The 20776-nt window shown below is 45.1% G+C and overlaps 1 protein-coding gene across 1 annotated transcript in view; it reads left to right on the top strand.

Annotated features, from left to right (window-relative positions):
• Positions 1–20776, top strand: part of atp10a (ATPase phospholipid transporting 10A) — a 41371-nt gene that overhangs the window by 7029 nt on the left and 13566 nt on the right. Inside the window, exons 2-14 of the mRNA XM_031574508.2 lie at positions 2861–3065; positions 3719–3804; positions 6290–6396; positions 6522–6653; positions 6809–6939; positions 7157–7409; positions 7577–7794; positions 10206–10400; positions 11856–12468; positions 18013–18116; positions 18899–19025; positions 19173–19357; positions 20131–20533. Coding sequence (XP_031430368.1) covers positions 2861–3065; positions 3719–3804; positions 6290–6396; positions 6522–6653; positions 6809–6939; positions 7157–7409; positions 7577–7794; positions 10206–10400; positions 11856–12468; positions 18013–18116; positions 18899–19025; positions 19173–19357; positions 20131–20533 — 2759 coding nt within the window. The remainder of the gene's footprint in view (positions 1–2860; positions 3066–3718; positions 3805–6289; positions 6397–6521; positions 6654–6808; positions 6940–7156; positions 7410–7576; positions 7795–10205; positions 10401–11855; positions 12469–18012; positions 18117–18898; positions 19026–19172; positions 19358–20130; positions 20534–20776) is intronic.

Raw genomic sequence — 20776 nt, 5'->3', positions numbered from 1 at the left:
TCTCTGACGCTTATTAAGTGAAAAGGGCATACTGCCTCTTGATTGAGTGTAACTTGGCATTCGCATAGCAACTCCAGAACAGGTGCAATGCATGGGTTGGGTTTTGTTGAGTGCATTTGTTTGAGTCTTCAGTATTAACACTTAATACTCCTGTCAGTCATTTATTCGCTGTTGGTGCTGTTGCATGTTCATTAGCTCAGAACACCAATTTAGTCATGTTTAGAGGGAGGGGGTTACAACTAAAGTCATCCTTTCTCAGAATATATCTCTGAGCCATCCTTGTATGACATTGGCCTAAATAGGTCCTCCTTCTGACTACTAACAGGAAGTGGTCCTTGAGTAATTTGTTTTGCCTTAAGACGACAGAGGAAGTGATTGTTAAAGTAGGCTACTTTAACCTACAGTAGGTTGTAGCATAAAACCTGCATCGCCAGTATTGTATTTGGAATAGCATTACACAAGTTCAGAAAAGCAGTTACTTTGAAGATAAAAACTCCTCAAAGATATGGGAGAACATGTGTGGAAACTGAATGGAAAGGTTCTGGCTTTTAATTGAAATCCTAAACCTAAAACTAGATATGGGGAACAAAAATCTTGAGCAAACATGACGTGCAGTGAATCAGTGTGAGGTCCCATTTAGAGTAAAGACATCCTCTGGCCTCTGCTGTGTGGGCTGTGTTTATGCTTTTGAGTGAGTGTGTGTGTGTGTGTGTGTGTGTGTGTGTGAGAGAGAGTGCAGCTCTGAACATGTTGAAATGAGAGGTTAGATCAGTGGCAGTGGTCTCATCCTGAGCATTCACGTCACATGGGAAGAAATAGCAGGAGAGAATAATTCAAGAGAGGAAGAGGATTTTTTTGTGGTGATGTCCACCTGAATGGGTATTGATTGAAATAAGATTCCCCTTTTTGTGATGTACCTGCATGGCTACGTGAGTTTTAGGAGCGAGTTGTGTTCACGAGATTGAAGGCCTCGATGAGCTTTTTGTTGAGTGTTCATGCTGTGGTCTAAAAACGCTCAAAAACAGGGTTCGCCTCAGCAAAAAGATTTGTTTGCATCAAAGATACTCTTGTATTTGCCAATGTCAAGAGCATGCATCTATCAACTGAAGTTCATGTGAAGGCCACCATCACATTGGTTTAATGCACTGTGGAGAAATGTTCCCATGCAGCATGCGCAAGCAAACACACACGCACACTCAACCATAGTAGTAAAGTTATCGTTAGCTCAGAAGGAACTCTGTTTATGTTTTATTTTGTTGGTTTATTTACTTGGTATGTTTTTTATTTAACTTTTTTAATGAAAGACAAATGGTATGATGGGAGTGGCATGACTGATGCTCTCTTGTCTCCATGGGAACCTTGCCAAGAGGGCTTGGTTTGCCTCTCTCTATTTTTTAATTTTTAATTTTTTTAAATTGAGTACACTGCACAGCCCGTCTTGCTTCAAAGCAGCAATGAGAATGTTTCTTGTGTGCGCGCTCAGTGCTCAGCTCTTGAGATGAGCCATGTATGGTTGGAGGTCATCGTTTCCCCATGGGCAGGCGCGGGAGTACTGAAGGTTGGGAGAGTGCGGGAAAAGCGAACACAGGGAAGGCTTGTTCCGTGCCTAGTTGTACAGCCCCTCGGGCGGGATGTGCCAAACTCCTCTAGTGTCTTTATTTACACGGCTCTTTGGAATCTTTGTAATGACGGCTGCAACATATTAATGTTCGCTGATATTGGAAACATTGGGGTCCTGTTCGTCTGTTTCAGATAATGACCGGCATATACTGCACATTATCCCTTACTCCCCCCCCCCCCCTCCTCCTGATGCTCCTTCTTCCTTCTTCTTCTTCTTCTTCTTCTTCTTCTTCTTCTTCTTCTTCTTCTTCTTCTTCTTCTTCTTCTTCTTCTTCTTCTTCTTCTTCTTCTTCTTCTTCTTCTTCTTCTTCTTCTTCTTCTTCTTCTTCTTCTTCTTCTTCTTCTTCTTCTTCTTCTTCTTCTTCTTCTTCTTCTTCTTCTTCTTCTTCTTCTTCCTTCATTCACTTGGAGTAAGTGTCACATGCCTCATCACCTGTAGGCCAGGCTGGCAGTAGTAGGCCAACCCTGGGGTTAGTAATGGCAGATGTAACCTAAGAGCAGGATTACATGAAGTCAGTGTAACCCAGATGTTAACGTGTGGTGGAGTACAATCCAGTCTGCTCCTGTGCACTTATGCAGTCATTGATCTTAAGCTGTTTAACTTCACAGACAGGTGTTTATGACTCATTTTATGAACGGTATGAGAGGTGGGGGATCCTAACTCCATTTGCGGTAACGTTCTTGGAGCGTACGCCGACAGAAACCGTTATGAGCTTCTATTTGTCTGTCACAGAGATGGTCAGCTTGCCACTGTTCAGAAGCAGCTCACTGCCAACTGTTAATTCATATGTGATCACTGATACATATGATATAATCATTTGCAGATTTAATAGCCTGTAGAGCGCTTTACTGCTATCAACACATCATTTAGAAAGCTGAATTTCACAGAAGTAGTAATGGATGTTAGAAATATGGAGAATTGAATTAGGTCATTATATAGTCTGTAATTTTATCATTAAAAAGTATTATACTTAAGGCTTTTCGTGCATGTCTAGTCTAGAAAAAGACTTGTGTATTAATAGCATTGGCATGGACGCAAGCGTAGAGGTGAATTGCCAATCTGAGTGTTTTTTTGGTCTGTGTGGTTTGTTTGTGAATTCCAAAAATAAATACATAGAGCACCTCTATGTATTCTTACCTTGAATATAGCCATAGATGCTAATGTGGCGTTATGCTTAAATTCCTCACTGACCTCCTGACCTCTTGCCTCTGACCTCCGACTGTTCCTCCCCGGGCCCAGGACTGAGAGGTGCTACCTGGAGAAGTACTGGAAGGAGATCCGCGTGGGAGACTTCATCCGGCTGCGCTGCAACGAGATCGTGCCGGCCGACGTGCTGCTGCTCAGCTCCAGCGATCCTGACCGCCTGTGCCACATCGAGACGGCCACGCTGGACGGCGAGACCAACCTGAAGCAGCGGCACGTGGTCCGAAGCTTCATTGACCTGGTGAGGCAGACTTCCCTGAGCCATAAGCTCTCGTGTCTTTGCGTGTCTTTATCATGTTGCCCAGTTTGTTGCAGTTTAGTTGCAGTTCCTGACAAACCCACTTCTTTTTAAATCTAATATACCCAGCTTTAGATATGTCTGTGGTCTCAGGAACACACAGAATGGCTTTGTGTACAACAAAACCATGTCATGCTGGAAACAGCAATAAAGTGGATTATGTGTGTGAGTGTGACTATAAATAGGTTAGTCATTTTAACTGTGTATGTATTTTCATTTGTAGACAGATTTATCCAGATTTAATGGCCTCTCCGGAGTCACAGTTGGTCAGGTGGTGATGATGAGTGGGTGTTTGTCTCTGTAATTATATAATCAGCTGGTGTGTCTTTGTCTGGTTAGTGAGAGGTCAAATGCCAGACAAATCACCAAACTGTGACTTCCACTGTGAAGTCCCAGGTCCCAGTAGTCCTTCTCCCTCAAGCCTAAAGCTGTCAACATGCATTCCAGTGGATGGAGTTTGATGTTATATACATATTAAAGTCATCTACCAGATCTTCAGAGACTTCTCTTCACGTTTACTTGAAAAATCCCAGTGTTAACGCCAGTTGTTGTGTGTGAATGTATATCAGAATACATAAATGTGTATTCTCTTGCAGGATTGTGAGTTCGATCCATTCAAATACAACAGCATCATTGAATGTGAGAAGCCTAACAACGACCTGAACCGATTTCGAGGTTACATGTAAGTCTACCATTACGCCATTGAAGCATTTCTTTACCCTTTGCTTTTCTATCCAGTGAGGTCATTTAGTCAGGATAAAGGCAACATTTATCCTCCCTGTGCACTCGAATGCAAGAGCTCCCCTGGAAATGTACTTCTGCAGCATGTAAATAATGTTTTTCCCACCCATCATAAATCATCCTTGCTAATATGGTCCAATTGCTTCTCTCAGCAGCGCCAAAAGTGGTTAAATCCTCATTAGGGAGTAAAACCCAAGTTAGCGGTTGAATGGATATTTGTGACCCGCAAAGCGAAGATTAATAAAGTTCTTCGTGAGCAAAGCTTTGCATTTCTCTTACACTAGCATTATTCAGATGACTTTTCAACCCTATTAGAATTTCTAATTACCCTGCCAAGTCGCTGCTGGAGCCTTTACCAAAGTAACCCGTATCGTTTTAGTCACTTTGAAGTGCTTTGTCTCCCGCTGAACCTGCAGTGTGCCGAGATTTTTTTTGATGAATTTATGTTTGTCCGGACTGGGATGACTCGGTACATTTCTGCACATAGCTATGTCAGACAAACCGATAAAGTTCAGATAAAAAACATTAAGTGCACATGGGAATAAACCATGATATGATACGAGAATGTTTCCAGCTGATTATTCAAGTCTGACGTATCTTACTGCGTTCTGTTTCTTTTGGGTTTCTGACGTTTGTGTCCCTTCAGAAGTGCGCTATCGAAAAGGGATGCACTGGTGTTTATAATGTGGGCCGTATTATAAACATTGGCTGTCTGTTCTGGGCTCCCTTTGTCCAAATACAGATTGGCGAAATGAGTCCTGCGCTTGTCGAGCGCGTTACAGCTCCTCTCCTCCAAGCCGGTAGAAAGAAGGCCTCCCATGTGAGAGTGGACCCAGGCCCTATATTAATGGTCAAGGGCGGAGGGGGCACGGTGTCCGCTGACGGGATCTCCAATTATTATGACATTTATCCCCCTGCTTTGATAGAGAGCAGATGCTACCAGCCTCCTGCCAGGGCTTGGTTGCCGAGATACGGCAGCGCGTGGCGAGGAAGTAGAGGAAGAGATGGGGAGGATGAAGAGAGGCTGTCTGAGTGTGTGTGCGCTTGTGTGTGTGTGTGTGTGTGTGTGTGTGCGCTTGTGTATTTGTGTGTGTGATGGAAAGACAGAGGGTGTGTTTGTGAGGGATAGGAAGTGTGTGTGTGTGTGTGTGTGTGTGTGTGTGTGTGTGTGTGTGTGTGTGTGTGTGTGTGTGTGATGGAAAGACAGAGGGTGTGTTTGTGAGGGATAGGATGTGTGTCTGTGTGTGTGTGTGTGTGTGTGTGTGTGTGTGTGTGTGTGTGTGTGTGTGTGTGTGTGTGTGTGTGTGTGTGTGTGTAAGGGGAGGAGGTCTTGGTCTGTTTGCAGCAGAGGTTTATTATGTCAAGGGCAGCAGCATTAAGTGTAATCTCACTCCCCTGCTGTCTACTTTACTTATAGGGATCACCGCTCTGCCCCTGACTGTGATCCAGATCCAACTGATATTGAATACAAATTACAGGTGTACATCCTAAATGTAATTACCACCAACTCCGAGGTTTTCCTAGTCATGTCATTGTTAGACAAATTAAGCAGGCTTGATAAAGAAACTGGAATCAAATTTTTGAGAGTGTTAAATGGCTGTGTAGACAAGCATATTCGACCTTAATAAACCAGTCTTTCCGTAGTCAAAATGTGAAGGTCAGCTTTTTTTTTTTCGTCATAAACAAGGCTAGACCAAGGCCTGAGCATCATCAAGATTAGGAGCCACCAAGCTCAGCAAAGAGTTGCAAGCTATTAAAGTAACAAAAAAGTAATCCTCGATTTAGACACAGGATTAGGAGCGATGTTAAAAGCTTATTTCTCTCCCACCACAAGAGCTTAGCATTCAGTGTTCATTCAGCACACTTCAGTTTGCATTGTTGCTCTCTTATCAAGCTTAACCCAAAAAGCTCTTTGAACTTCCCCGGTGGTCTGCTGTTTGAACTGCCACCACGTCCCGGAGCTTCATTTTAGCACTTTCCCCGCCATTTCTTTATGGCAGTATGATGGAAATATTAACAGGCATCTATTACTTTGGGGTCGTTTTCCTAGTGTTGGTAGAAGAGGGTTTTTATGTCCAGAGGGTTTTAAATCTGCCCTTTGGGGTTTACCTGTTTGGCCTAGAGGTTTATTAGGGCATAGCTTCCCCCTTCAGAGCGATTTGTTTTGCATTAAAGATTTCCACTGGGAAAAGCCCTTCTCTGCTGTGAACGGTTATAGATCAGTGTGTTAAAGGCAGGCCGAGAGGATATTTAAGTATGTCTCTCTGCTTAGGTACTGGTATTGAGTTCACAGATGCTGTGTAAGTGATTCACATGACCATTGAGTAAATCTTTCAGTTCTTTAAATGTTCAGGTCAACCTTGCATTCACTTTGGTTAAGTGCTTTTCACAAGTAGAAAAATATTAATGAAATGGTTTTCTGTCAGAATCCATCGCAGTGGCCGGAGGGACGGTCTATACAAAGAGAGCCTGCTACTAAGAGGCTGCACCGTACGCAACACAGAGGAGGCCGTCGGGATCGTCATCTATGCCGGTACAATGACCTCTTGACCTCCTGTTGCCTTGTTCATGTGTTGCATTGCTATTTCACCTTTGACCTCTTTTAGCTGATATGACAAATGCTTTTTTTTGGGGGGGGTATGTGTGTGTGGGGGTCAGGTCATGAGACGAAAGCCATGCTGAACAACAACGGGCCTCGCTACAAGCGTAGCAAGCTGGAGCGGCAGATGAACGTGCACGTGTTCTGGTGTGTCATCATCCTGCTGGTCATGTGCCTCTTCACGGCCATAGGTATGTTTGGGCCCACGCAGCATCAGACCAGCAGCTTTTAAATTGGCCAACCTTCAGTGAAGAACAGCCTCTATTTGGAATCACTCAGGCACGAATTTCCTCAGATACTTTGTCAGAGTTTACCTGCTAATGACCTTGCCTGCCTGCTGTTTCAGGTCACGGGCTTTGGCTGTTTCAGTATGGAGATAAGCGCCCCGTGTTTGACGTCCCCAGCCCTGATGGAAGGGACTTATCGCCCGTGCTGTCAGCCATTTATCTGTTCCTCACTATGATTATCGTGTTCCAGGTAAGGCACAAAGGCCCACAAAGACCCATAAATATCCTCAACAGGACAGAATTATAGTACACCCAGGACATACGGATCAGGAAAACCATGCCTTCGCCTCGAATGTCCTCTACTCAGCCTTCACACTTTATTACCGAGAATCAAACAAACACTGCACCAGTCATTGCTGTACGTCTCGCCTGTGCGTTTCTCATAACGTCAACCCATTGTGTTGCAGGTCCTGATCCCCATCTCCCTGTTCGTGTCTATTGAGATTGTGAAAATATGCCAGGTGTACTTCATACACCAGGACATGGATCTGTACGACGAGGAGACGGACTCCCACCTGCAGTGCCGGGCTTTGAACATCACAGAGGACCTAGGCCAGATGCAGTACATCTTTTCTGACAAGACTGGCACGCTGACCGAGAACAAGATGGTGTTTCGCCGTTGCACTGTGGCTGGAGTGGAGTACTCCCACGATGCCAATGGTAAAGCCCTTCAGCGTTCTCCTTTTCAAACTGAAACGAATCGTTTAGGACTAAACGCAGAATATTTCAGGGGCGCCCTTTAGACCGAAAGGTATGTGTGAATGTTGATGTCTTTGACGTGTGTGTGTGTGTGTGTGTGTGTGTGTGTGTTTCTCCCTGTTCCGCAGCAAAAAGGCTGGCCATGTATCAGGAAGTAGATTCGGAGGAAGAGGATTGCACGTCCCATGGCGGTACTTTGCCTAGACGTGAAAGTGTGACCAGCCATCAGAGTGCCAAGGTGGTGCTGCGCTCGCAAAGCACCAAATCCCACCGCCGGACAGGAAGCCGTGCCGAGGCCAAGAGAGCCAGCATCCTCTCCAAGCACACCGCCTTCAGCAGTCCCATGGTCAGCCCCAAACACTCTCACTCTTAAGCGCCATGTTTCCTCCGTGTGTGAACACACTGTTTACACACTAGTTAGTTTTCATGCGAAATGAAGGCTTATCTCTGCCCATCATAGCTAGATTTCCTGACCGCTGATTTGTCCGATGAATAGTGGTAGTCACTTCGGTGCAAATAGCCCTCCCTAGAACGACCTGATGAGAGAGTCATATCTCAACACTGGCTAAAACAACCTTAAAAAATCTGTCGGTGTATGTTGGCTTGTGATGCATGTAGAGGTGATTAGAGGTCACATTGAGAACATGAGAAAGAAGAATGGATGAATTATATCAGGGGTTCTCAAACTTTTGCAAGCTGGGCCCCCCCAAAGCTGGTTAGGGGTAGTCGGGGCCCCCCCATCCCCTGCGGCCCGCCGCCACCGCCGCCACCGCCCTCAACTACACCACCATAGATAGATAGATAGATAGATAGATACCGTAGATAGCATATTGTTATTGATAGGCCTGACATGTCAAGGTTAGGCTATTGTTATTGTTAGGCCCATACAGACAATCATAACTATTTATTATTATTATTATTATTATTATTATTATTATTATTGTTATTATTATTATCAGTAATAGTAGGCCTATCAGTAGGCTATTCATTATTATCACCATCATTATGTTATTATTATTATAATTAATGATTATCGACCAATTATTATTATTGTATTATTATTATCATCATAATAATAATAATTATTATTATCATAATAATAATAAGTATTATTATTGCTATCATTAGGATACTGTTATTATTATGGGCCTCTTGTGATCTTTACAAAAAAAATCCTACAGGTCTGTCAATGTGAGACATGAGCCTGCTTTGCACTGTAAAGGTCCTCAAATCTTGGGGCAATGTTTGACAAACATATCCTCAGGTCATCCTCGATCTGTGCGCGGTTGCGGTATTTAGTTTTGAGCGCAGTCATTCTTGAAAATCCTGCCTCGCACAAATATGTCGACGCGAAAAGGAGGAGCATTTCTAAGGCTATGTCGCAAAGCTGATCATTGCTACCCAGAATGACGAAAGAGGGGAGATGCTTAAGTCTACTGTCACTCTTCAGCTGCTCTTTCATGTCTATTGGAAATGGATCCCGAACTCAGGCGAATTAACGGTAGTCCTCTTTGTAGGACCCAAACTGATTTCTGATATTCAGCGAGATACTGACATAGGTATTGCGCTGAGTTTAGCTCCTGTCATTATTCTACACTTCTTGCACGGCCGGCAAAATCAGTGTTTCGGCAATTGTATGGGGTTTGCCAAGCTTAGCAATTCTATGAGCAACTACATAAGATGCCTCCAGACACTGCTTGGAGATGGTGGTTTGTTGTTGCTGGAGGTCATCACGTTTATGTTTAAAGAAGTCCACAGGCTTCTCTTTCTGACTTTTACGAATCAGAAACTTGTCCATAGTTGTGTTTGTTTGCTGATACAGTGTGTGTGAAGTTAATAAAGTTCTCATTTCAACGTCGTGTTCTTGTATGTGTGGTTGTGAACGACTTGCACACGAATAATGGATAAGGCTGTGCTAGGCAATAATTCCTAACAAAAGGAACTGTACACAATGTAGACAGGGACAGCACAAAATAGTATTCAAGTGCTGGTGTTTTATTTGTTGCAACACGGTGGATGATCGAAAAATGTAAGGGTAGATGTTAAGGAGAAAAGGGCTAGCTGCAGTTGGAAGAAGGTAGCTAGCTAGGCTAGCTCTCGGGGCTACGAGCTTTTTCAAAAGACTGTGGAGCAAATTACTCCTTAGAATAGGCTACGAATAGACCTACTGCAAGTGCAGTAAGGTATTACTAAGGAAGGAGTGAGTCTTTAAAAAGACTGTTTATAAAGCAATGAATATCTGAATGATAGAGGAAACAAGAGAAATTGAACAAACTCTGCAGAGTGTTGTCTCAGGGTGAGCGCTTACCATGCCTGCAGGTTTTTTTTATACTAGGAAGCTTGGGTGCAACTCGTGTTCAAATGATAAGACTCCGTTTTGATTGGTGGATCAGGAGCAAAACAGTATTTGATTTGTTTGGGTCAGTCCAGCCCCTTGCATTTCGCCACTGAGGGAGCTTTCACTAACCAGTGACAGGTCGGCGGTCGTTTTTTTTTTTCTCCGTCTGTGACATCGCGCCCCCCCTGGAGAGTGTTTGCGCCCCCCCAGGGGGGCGCGCCCCCCACTTTGAGAACCACTGAATTATATGATGAACTGTTTTACTACAACTGAAAGCCTCATTTAGTCTTTAGCATTTTTTAATGGGTTGAATGTGGTGAAGTCTCCAAAAAAGAAGTGATCCACCCGTACTATCCCACATTGTAGTTTTTTCTGTAATCTTTCTGTTTGTCTGGCTAAACATCGGCTCCATTGCGCAGGAGAAAGACATCACCCCGGACCCGCAGCTCTTGGATAAAGTGAACGACGGCGCGAGCCAGATGGACTTCATGCGTTTCCACAGCCAGGCTCTCAGCCAGATCCCTTCCGACCTCTCTGACATCATCGACTTCTTTATCGCTCTCACCATCTGCAACACCGTGGTTGTGTCCTCCCCCAACCAGCCCAGACAGAAGGTACGATCACCTATATCAATACCCAGGCTAATTGGTTCTTAGCCCTGGTCTACCAAGTAAGGACGGTGTGTTAGTAAATGGTAAATGGACTGCATTTATATAGCGCTTTTATAGTGCTTTTCTACTCCTCAAAGCGCTTACAGGTTAATGCCTCAGACATCTACCCATTCACACACCGATAGTGGATGCTACTATCTAAGGTGCCAACCTGCACATCAGGTGCGGTTGGGGGTTCATTGAGTCTGGATCGAATTAGCAACCTTCTGATTGCTGAACGACTCCTCTACCTCCTGAATCACTATCTCCCCAATGTTGTGTGGCAACTTCCTCAGAAGTCACAGCAACAGAGAGGTACACAATGTCTATGATAACTTCCTTAGCAGTTACAAGTAACAGACGTGGAACAGACCTTCACCGAAGATAACAATCAAAACAGGATTAACTGGAGGTGTATACGGCCTGTTTTCGTCTTTTGTACATTCACACGTCACTTGGTTTACCTTGGGGTGTTACATTTTTCATGGAAACGTAGCGTTGTACTGTTTGTTGTTGCTGTGCTGTTATGCCAAGAGGTGCTGTATTAGCAACAGATGGGATTTTTTGTTGCATCATCTGCGTTAGATCTCAGTGTCTGTGTGTCGTGTCCTTATTTTGGTGATCGGCTCTGCACTGTGTTTGCAGTGACATAAAAATGTTTGGGTGTGGCCATTCCATCCAGGGTTAGTGATATCCTGTCCAGCTGCGTTGGCCAATGCCCCAGTATGACCCCATGGCACAGACAGTCTCTCTCACACAACAGTGCGAGCCCATTTGACGGCCTGGCTAGCAGGAGTAGCAAAAAATGCTATCTGTAGCTTCTATATATAGAGGGAGAGTATATATCTATACAACACATCACCCATCACATGAAGCACATCATATTTGATCCCTTTAATTAACCAGAGAGCTCAGAGCCAAACTGTGGCACTGCAATAGAAACAAAAAGCTTAACTGTGCCCTCCCCTGTCTGTTGGTCATGTTCTAGTGTTTCCTTCATCTCACTGAAAGGCTAGGCCTCTGTGCGCCTGGCGTTGGATCCAAGTATTGGATTGACTTGATTGCTGTTCACTGTCCAAGTCTTCAGTGGCCTGTACAGGCAGATGGATTTTGATGTTCATTTACTGTCCTAGAGAGAATGACAGGGGTGCGGTCCCATCATCTTGATCACAGATGCCTTTGCCATAATATGCTGTTTCATCTTGGTGGAAAAAAGCTTACATGTTTTTAATGGCTTTTATTAAGAGTGTGATGAGTTTCTTCTGGTTTCATAGGCAAACAATAAATAAACCATAGCGTTTTCCGTACTATTGCACATTAATTAAACCATGCTCAGTGGCTTCTATTAATAACTTTGGAGCTCCTTGTAACCCATTCTGGTATTATATTGTGACCATGTTCACCTGTGGCTTCTTGCAGGTGCGGAGGTTCGAGCTGAAGTCTCCTGTGAAGACCATCGAGGACTTCATCAAGCGCTTCACGCCCAGCCGCCTGACGTCCGGCTCCAACAGCAGCAGCTTGTCCAGCCTGGTCACCAACCGCTCGTTCTCGCAACGCGCCTGCTCCAGCTTCCTGTCCTCGCCGTCTGCAGAGAGCACGCTCACCAAGCTGAACGAGGAGCGGCAGGCGGCCACCAACAGCGCCGCCGCCGCTTCCAACGTCTCCGCCAGCGGCATCAGTACACTGGATCACGCTTTCAGCCCTGTACCGGCCTCCGTGGAAGGAGGAAAGTCGCCCTGGGCGGTGGAGGAGGGCGAGCTGCGCTACGAGGCTGAGTCGCCAGACGAGGCGGCGCTGGTGTACGCGGCCCGTGCCTACAAGTGCTCCCTGGTGGGTCGTTTACCGGACCAAGTGACAGTGGAGCTGCCTCACCTGGGGAAGCTCACTTTCGAACTTCTGCATACACTGGGCTTTGACTCGACCCGGAAGCGCATGTCGGTGGTGGTCAAGCACCCACTCACTGACCAGATTACCGTCTACACCAAAGGAGCCGATTCAGTCATCATGGACCTCATCACACCTCCCCGCACAGGTAAGCACCTGCTGTATGATGTTTTGAAAAAAGGAAGCTATCATTTAAGCAACATAAAATAAGATCCTGTAGTCTACTCTACTGCAATGTCAAACTTTAATCTGGGAAAGCATAGAACTACAATCACTGTTGTCATGTTGCTGATAAAATGATTTACTTGGAGAAAGGCAAGTCTCTGGTCATTTGGTTAAAGTACAAGTACAAGTACAGAGGAAGATCAGGGTTCTTAACATTGGCTATCTAGGGACTGAAATTAATATGCAATCTGTGAACTATATTTCTGTGAGGTAAAGCTTTATGCAGAGACATTTCTTAGGTGAGACTTTGAGCCCTAATTTGAAAGGCCAACGAGCTGTGCGTTACACGTGTGATGTAAAATAGGCCTCAAAGGGAGGAGTCTAGAAGAATTGTTATTTGCATGTATGCACTCATCGGACTAGAGTAGCTTTTGTGGGACGGGCGAAATGGCATATTCATTTGTGGGTGTGCTGTTGATTTTGTCTCTGACAGGAATTCTGACATGTGCTGTGATAATAAGCCACTTATAATGTTTTTGGCTCAAATCCAAAGGCCATCAGCGCATGTTATGGAAATACTTAAACTGTTAAAATGTGACCGACCAGGTGACCGGTCAGCCATCGGACAGAGAGGAGGTGTGTGTGACGGTGAAAAGTGAATGACGGAGAAGGACATTTACTGTGTACCCCAGATCATCTCCTTATTAATTGGGTTGCATTCTAAATTTGTAATAATATTTTATACAGAACACAGCCTAATAAGAGAGAGTTCATCATGAGACGTCTTGGAGGAAATGTATACATAAGCATCTAACAAAGCTTTTTATGTTTCACTTAGATATTGAATAATTATTCGGCTACCTATATGATAGCGTCCCGCAATAATTGCCATCATCACAACTAGTTGTATTGCTTTTCTGACTCACTTTTTGTTGCGCATTAAGGCCCCGATGAATGATCATTGATTATTTATTATTATTAACTGTCTGTGCAGTTTAGTTGCATAGCCTACGTAGCCATTTGGTAACATAGTTAGTTCGGTTAAATGATCGGTCAATATGGTAACTGAGTGGTCAACGTTATGTTGTCAAACTGTGTAGGAATGAACGAAGTGGCCACACGTCTTCCTCAAAACAATTCCCATAAAACGCCCCCCTTTTTGATCAGACACACTCAAAAAAGGTGTCTGTCCACAATCAACGTTGCTTAGGTCTGTGCACACGTTTTGAAATGACCAAATTAATGTGTGCTAGTAATCAAAATAGCTGTACGCGCCGTGGTGCCTTTCCTTGTTGCCTCTAACAACCCGCCGTGTGAGAACTAGAGCCCTTTGGTGCGCAGCAACACTTTACTGAAGTTGCATTACAGTTGCTCAAGCTTTGCATCCTCGTTCTAACCATCATGGGAAATCACTGTTGAAGACAATACACAACCTCAAATAGGTTCTTGGCAGTTGTTGTACTATAAACTAACAGTAGGTAGTGTTAATCTGTGCTACCAGTCGGCAGGTGATCTGGACTTGCTCGTTGGTATCTGATTCCTGACAGCCCAGCAGGCTGTGCTGAAGGGAAGGATTGATGGCCGCTGGCCCTCGACCAAAGTGGCCACAAATCATTAGATACCATCTCCACAGCCCGCTGCCAGGACAGTGCTCACACTTCTGAACGAATGGAAAAGATACTTGCAGCTAGTCAGTCTCCTGTGATTAATTACTTTCAATTATGGCTTGTTTTTTGCTTTAAAAAAGGGTGCCATGTCGTGTCGTGATATAATAATTGGACTTCGTAGCTGATTGGAATTCCATGTTCACATTCCGTTCCTCGAAGGGATGTCTGATCCCTTGGCTCACGTCTGAAAGTGAATTCCTTTCCCACTGGAGATGATGGGATGGGAGTCGCTTGTTCTGGAGTATTCCGTAGCAATGCACACGCTACTTTGCATCTGATCTTGACCAGTATTAACACGTGTTTTTTTTTTCACAGAATAAGTCATTGATGTGGTGATTTTTTTTTTCAGCACAAGCTGCATTATCACCTTCAAAGTATATCTTTCACTATTCAAAAGTTTTTTACATGGTTATTCCAAAACGAATTCTTATATGTTGATATTATATAGGTATATAATTCTGTAGAACAGGTGCAAGCATTGTGTGTGTTTTGACAGGATGCATAGTGCCTAAGAAAGGGAAATGAGTGTCTGGTCTGACACTGGCTTGGGACACCCTAACAATCTCACGGCTGGTTTTGGCTTTGAGAAGCATGTAGCTTTTTCCTGCCACGCTGAGAGGCTCCTGAAAACCAGACGCATTCTTCTGCATGTGGCTGCGCTCCCATATTAGAGGTGCATTTCAGGAAATTATCATGAAACAGTGTTATTTCCTTCTTTCTTTGTCACACAACAAAAGGGAGAAACCGTTTAAATGAAAGCCAGGTGGTTGCAGCGGTGTTGTTGACTTCCCTCAGAGCTGGATGCCCACTTGGGCCCTATGAAATGAAACGCATTGAATGCACAGGAGCACGGGGAACAACTTTTCAAAGGCCAAGTTCAACTCACATGTGTCTTTAAAATGTCCGTCCTAAATTGGACCTTAAGCTTGCATATTTATAATTTTGCCCCTGTTTTGCATCACATTAGAGGCAGACATCGTGAGCAAGGATTGTGGTGACCTCTTGTGATGTGGCATGCAAAACTGTGATGACACCAATAGGTATTGAGGTTTAGAGGACAGTGAAGGCTTTCCCAGGGTCCTCTCTGCTCTTTAGAATGGCTTGGTTGCAGAGAATATAAAAAATGTCTCCAGAAAAAAAAAAATGTCCTTTGAATGAGGCTCCTTCGAGGCTATTAAGGGCTGTGTAGACATTCTGCCTTACTAGATTCAAGTCTGTTTTTGTTTAGTTTTTTTCTGGCCAGGTGATACATTGTGTTCCCCACTCATGCTTAATGACTCCAGATTATTCCTGGCTCCCCTGGGTGGTGGAGGGTTCAGTGGTTATAAAGTGCCCTAATGGTGAAGGTGGGCTCCCTCGTTAGTATTCCAGGCATGCAAAAAGCCACACTGGCACTTTTCTGTAACACTGTGTACATAGAGACACTCGCCGACAGTCTCAGAGTGCTAACCTAGGCACTGTCCTCTTTTGTGGTCGAAGCCCCATGACAACAACTTAAAAAAATAAATAAAAAAAACTCACAGGCGGAAATCCATTAGGGCCAAAATGTGCATGTTTTAAATTATAAAATAAAATAAATAATGGCACGTATGTTTAATGTCAGTCACTTGCACGAGTTCGGTAACTGGCACCTACTCTCTCATGATGGTGTGCGTTCCTCGTGGTTTCTAAGAAAGCGTAATGTCAAAGCTTTTTAGCAGAGGGTCAGCCAGGTAAATCATCATCGTGTGAAAGCTTCACCTCAGCAGCCTGAAACTACAAATGGCAGCAGGAAAGATCAAAATGACATCATTGCTGGGTCTAAAATAAGAGGCTTTTAGGCGTGGGTGGGTGGGGTGGGGGTATAAAATGACCCATCAGTCCCCCACATGAATCCTGTTTTTGAAGTGAAAGTGAAAAGCTCAGTCCAACACATTTGGAAAATGCCATCTGTTCTGGATTAAAACCTAATGAACAGTGTTGCTTTTCATTATGATGATCATTGTCATACGTATCATATCATATACATACATGGCACACCTGGCAAAATTTGCAACTGGAAGGTGTTATTCAGAATTTCTTCGTTACATTTTTGGTTCTTCTCCATAGAAAATGAACAAGGCCTTTTCTCAACACAGCAGTTTGTAAAGCGGCACAGCTTTCTGTGTGTGTGTGTGTGTGTGTCTGTGTGTCTGGCACTCCCTCCTACACTCCCCGTTCACCAGGCGCCACCATCACACACACAGGCCACCGTTTACCTTGCCTCTCTCTACGGGGCGTGGACAACCAATTAGCACGCTAGCCTCGCTGACAAGCACAGTGGCTCCATTCACCCTCAAGCCTACGTAGGCATCGAAAGGAAGGGGAGCGGGAGTGTGGAAAGGCCTGGTCATGCCATGGCTACGACCCTTCCGGCCTTTGATGGACCGAAGCAGCAGGCATGGTCATTATGCAACCCTGGGCTGCACGAGCCCTTCAGGAGTAGGTGCTACAAACATGACTGCATGGGTACACTGGAGACTCAACCCACTTGCATGCTTCAGATAGAGGGGGGCACTTGGTCGGAATATCAGTGAAGCCCGGCCTAGACAGATGGATAAATGGATACTTTATTTATCCCGAGGGAAATTAAGGAAAGATATGTAGTGTAGATCTGTAGTGAGATGTATTACTTTTTAGACGATGGAAGTATAGACGACAAGCTTAAAGTAATCGGCTTTTATTGGACTTTTTTGACAGACAAGTAATTGTGGTGTTTAAAATTGGTGTTGTCATTAGGTTGGAAAGTTTAAGCGAGAAATTGTATACAAGTAATCACGATGAATGGCGCCATTATATGTTCAGTCATATATAAGCAATTAGATGAACTATACAAATGGCAGGTGAGGACCTTCAAATTATTATAATTAGTAATTATTGGTGTGGGTTAATGTTATTCATGACCATTTCAGTTTTATTTCACTGCAAGGTTACTTGTGTTCAAATCTCGGACAACTTATCCTTCTCTCCCTGGATTGCGTAAATTCTTTCCTGGAATGACTGCAGTAATTTTCCATCTATTTCTTCCCGTAATGTCGATGGTCCTTTTTTTTTCTTCTAATCAGACAGTCACTCATTTCAGGGATGCTATTACACGTTGACTACAACAGTGCCATGATCAGGTCTGCTTAAAAACAATATGGCCCTCCTGTGACCCTTTGAAGTCAAAGTGCTGTGGTGGGGAGACCTAGTCAAGTAAAACAGTGCAATTTCCGTGAAGTCGTGAAACATCCTCGAGTTGGGGTGAGTTGAGGGGGATATATAAAAAAATAAAATAAATAAATAAATAAAAAAACACACACAGGAGACAGAAAAAAATTCCTCTTGGGCAGCTGTAGATGGAAGGAGTGAGGTGGATGAATCATGGAGTGAAAATGAGAGGCTTGGCTCTCTGCGAGTGTGACTTGGCCAGCGCTGAGCCATGTTGGGAACGGATCATCTCAAACTGTTTGTTCCTTCCGCGCTGCCAGGGAAAGGAAAAGCTGAAAAGACAGAAGGCATCGAAACGTCTTCCTGCGCATCCAGCACTGCGCTCAGCCGTCAATTAATGCATTAATGCAGGCCTTTGAGAGCGCAGTAGAAGGATGGGATCCAGGCAGCTGGATTTAGCCTGAAGAGTCAGAAAACTGACTACATCCACAGTACAGTCAGTGTGCTTTGACAGAACCCTACAGCAGTGTGTGTGTGTGTGTGTGTGTGTGTGTGCAGCTTCTTTTTCCGTATCTTTTTTTCATTTCACCAACTTTTTGGTCTTCTACTCTGAATGATTTCCTCATGAAACATTAAAACAATCAATCATTTTCAAAAATCTAAACCAAATGTTTGTCTCTTCAAAAATTCAGATAATCCCAAGGGAAAGCGGCAGAAGAAAATCCTGCACAAGACCCAGAGCTATCTGAATCTCTATGCAGCAGACGGACTGAGAACCCTCTGCATCGCCAAAAAGGTACCCAAACAGAACACATTGCCTGACCAGCCTACCGCACACGCACACGCACACGCACACACACACACACGCACACACACACACACACACACACACACGCACACACACACACACACACACACACACACACACTAGCCTGTGAAAGATATGAGTAAGCTGGAGAGTGTATGAAGAAACACCTCCTGTTCTAGCGAGGCTGGTGTGGATGTCTGCGGCAGTCCTTCTGCTCCGAGCAGCACAGATGATCCCACACAGCTCCACTCCCTATGTGCCATGTTCAGTGACTCATCACCGAGCTGTCACTCTTCCCCTGACTGCTAATTCATGCTCACACTCTTTCTCCAATTAATTATGTCCGTGTTGGGTTGTGTTTTTTTTTGCATATGCAGTCGGGCCTCCATATGATGTGTCAAAGACACTTTCCTGAGGTTTCACATTCCCAAGCACCAGTTGTTGTTGTTTTTCTCCATTTGCAAATGATTTCAAGAATGTTCTGGTTGTTGTTTTGTTCTGTTTCTGTTTTTCTCTGCGTTTTTTTTTGTGGTCATATAATAATGTTTACTTGTATGACCAGCTATGACAACACCTAAATAAAAAAAAATAAGATAAATCATTGAAGAGCTCTTAACCAGAGATGCTGAAATCCCTGAGCTGTGTGTGTGTGTGTGTGTGTGTGTGTGTGTGTGTGTGTGTGTGTGTGTGTGTGTGTGTGTGTGTGTGTGTGTGTGTGTGTGTGTGTGTGTGTGTGTGTGTGTGTGTGTGTGTGTGTGCGCGCCTGGCAGGTCCTCAGTAAGGAAGAGTATGGCCGCTGGCTGCGGGGTCACCTAGAGGCGGAGACGTCCATCCAGGGCAGAGAGCAGCTGCTGTTTGAGTCGGCCCTCAGACTGGAGACCAACCTGCATCTCTTGGGTAAGACTACAACCTCCGTTCGCACGCGTTTCTGGAATGGGTCCAGTACAAGGCCACGTTAAAGCACCAACTTTTTGTAACAGTGTGTTGGAGTCGGGTGATTTTAGTACAATTAAAGGTTCTGTTTGTTTTTGTCCCCCTGTGCAGGAGCGACAGGGATTGAGGACCGGCTGCAGGACGGAGTCCCTGAGACCATCGCCGCTCTGAGGAAGGCCGGCCTGCAGATTTGGGTGCTGACTGGAGACAAGCAGGAGACGGCCATCAACATCGCCTACGCCTGCAAGCTGCTGGACCCCGAGGAGGAGATCATCACCCTCAACGCAGACTCCCAGGTGAGAGAAGCACTCATAACATGGCATTATCACCCAGCTGTAGGGATTTCCCAGGTGAGAGTACCTTTCATAACATGCCACTATCACAGATCTGTATGTCGGTAGAGATTTCCCAGGTGAGAGTACCCTTCATAAGATGCCACTATCACAGATCTGCATGCCTGTAGGGATTTCCCAGGTGAAACTCCAGAAGTCCAGATCCAGACCACCACAGCAGTCCTCTTGATAGTGCAGTGGTAGTGTCTCCCAGCTGTGATTAGCCCACAGTGTGAAGTGAACCTGTGTGTGTCTCTGAGTATTTCTCCTTCCCTTCTTTCTTTTACCTGACTTTCGGTAGATGCCACAGCAACAAACATCAGAATGTGAGTTGGGTCACTTTTTGGATGATGGCACTTGAACATAGAATGTTTTTTTGTGGTTTTTTTGCGAATGCTCCATGTCAATGTTTGGGTTAACATCCAATCCACGTTGTTCCCTAAATCCCCTTGTCATTTCAAGGTCTGCATGTCTCACTCTCCAGCAGATGTGTGGGTTGTGTTATCCATCTCACAACTAGTTTTTAAACCATGTGAATGTGTGTTCACCGTAAGATGCGCCGTCATATTTGTACTGGCTGCACCATTTCACTGCAGATGCATCAGAGCTTGTTTTGGCACAGTTGGTTTATCTGCTTGCCAGAGGCTGTTTGTTAGTCCTGGCAGTCCTTTTTTTTTTTTGCAGTGAATAACCTCTGACCTCTCACCCCTCCGTGACCTTTGTCCCTCGTCCCTCAGGAGGCCTGTGCCGTCCTGCTGGAGGAGAGCCTGCACTACATCCAGGCCAAGTTCCTGTGCGGCTCCTCGCCCGAGCACAGCGCCGCCAAGGCTTACCAGCAGCAGCAGCAGCAGCAGTTCACCACCTTCCACCTGTCCCCTTTCTCCTGCTCGCCCTCCCACTCCGCCTCCTCCTCCTCCTCTTCCTCCTCGGCGGGCACGGGGCCGTTCCTGGTGCACCGGCTGGGCCTGGTGATCGACGGGCGGACGCTGGCCTACGCGCTGGACCGGAGCCTGGAGGACAAGTTCCTGGCGGTGGCGCGCAGCTGCCGATCGGTGCTGTGCTGCCGCTCCACGCCGCTGCAGAAGAGCATGGTGGTAAAGCTCGTGCGCAACAAGCTCAAGGTCATGACCCTGGCCATAGGTAAGGGCCGACCTCCAGCCCACCCCACCCGAACCCAACCCCCCTCCACCCGAACCCCACCCCACCCGAACCTAACCCCCCCCTTACCTCACAGTCTCTTGACTGTCTCTTGGTTAATTCCTCCAGTAGAGCATTTTAATAGAGTTTAGAGTTAAAATATTGCAAGATAAAACAGATGAGCTCGGGTGCAGGTTTACAGCTCGTAGTCTTTCTTCTGTGTAACTGTGACATATATTGCATATG

The sequence above is a fragment of the Clupea harengus genome, chromosome 10 (genome assembly GCF_900700415.2).
Source record: "Clupea harengus chromosome 10, Ch_v2.0.2, whole genome shotgun sequence".
Lineage (NCBI taxonomy): Eukaryota > Metazoa > Chordata > Actinopteri > Clupeiformes > Clupeidae > Clupea > Clupea harengus.
The sequence above is the reverse complement of the archived record's forward strand: the minus strand, read 5'-3'. Positions and strand labels throughout refer to the sequence as shown.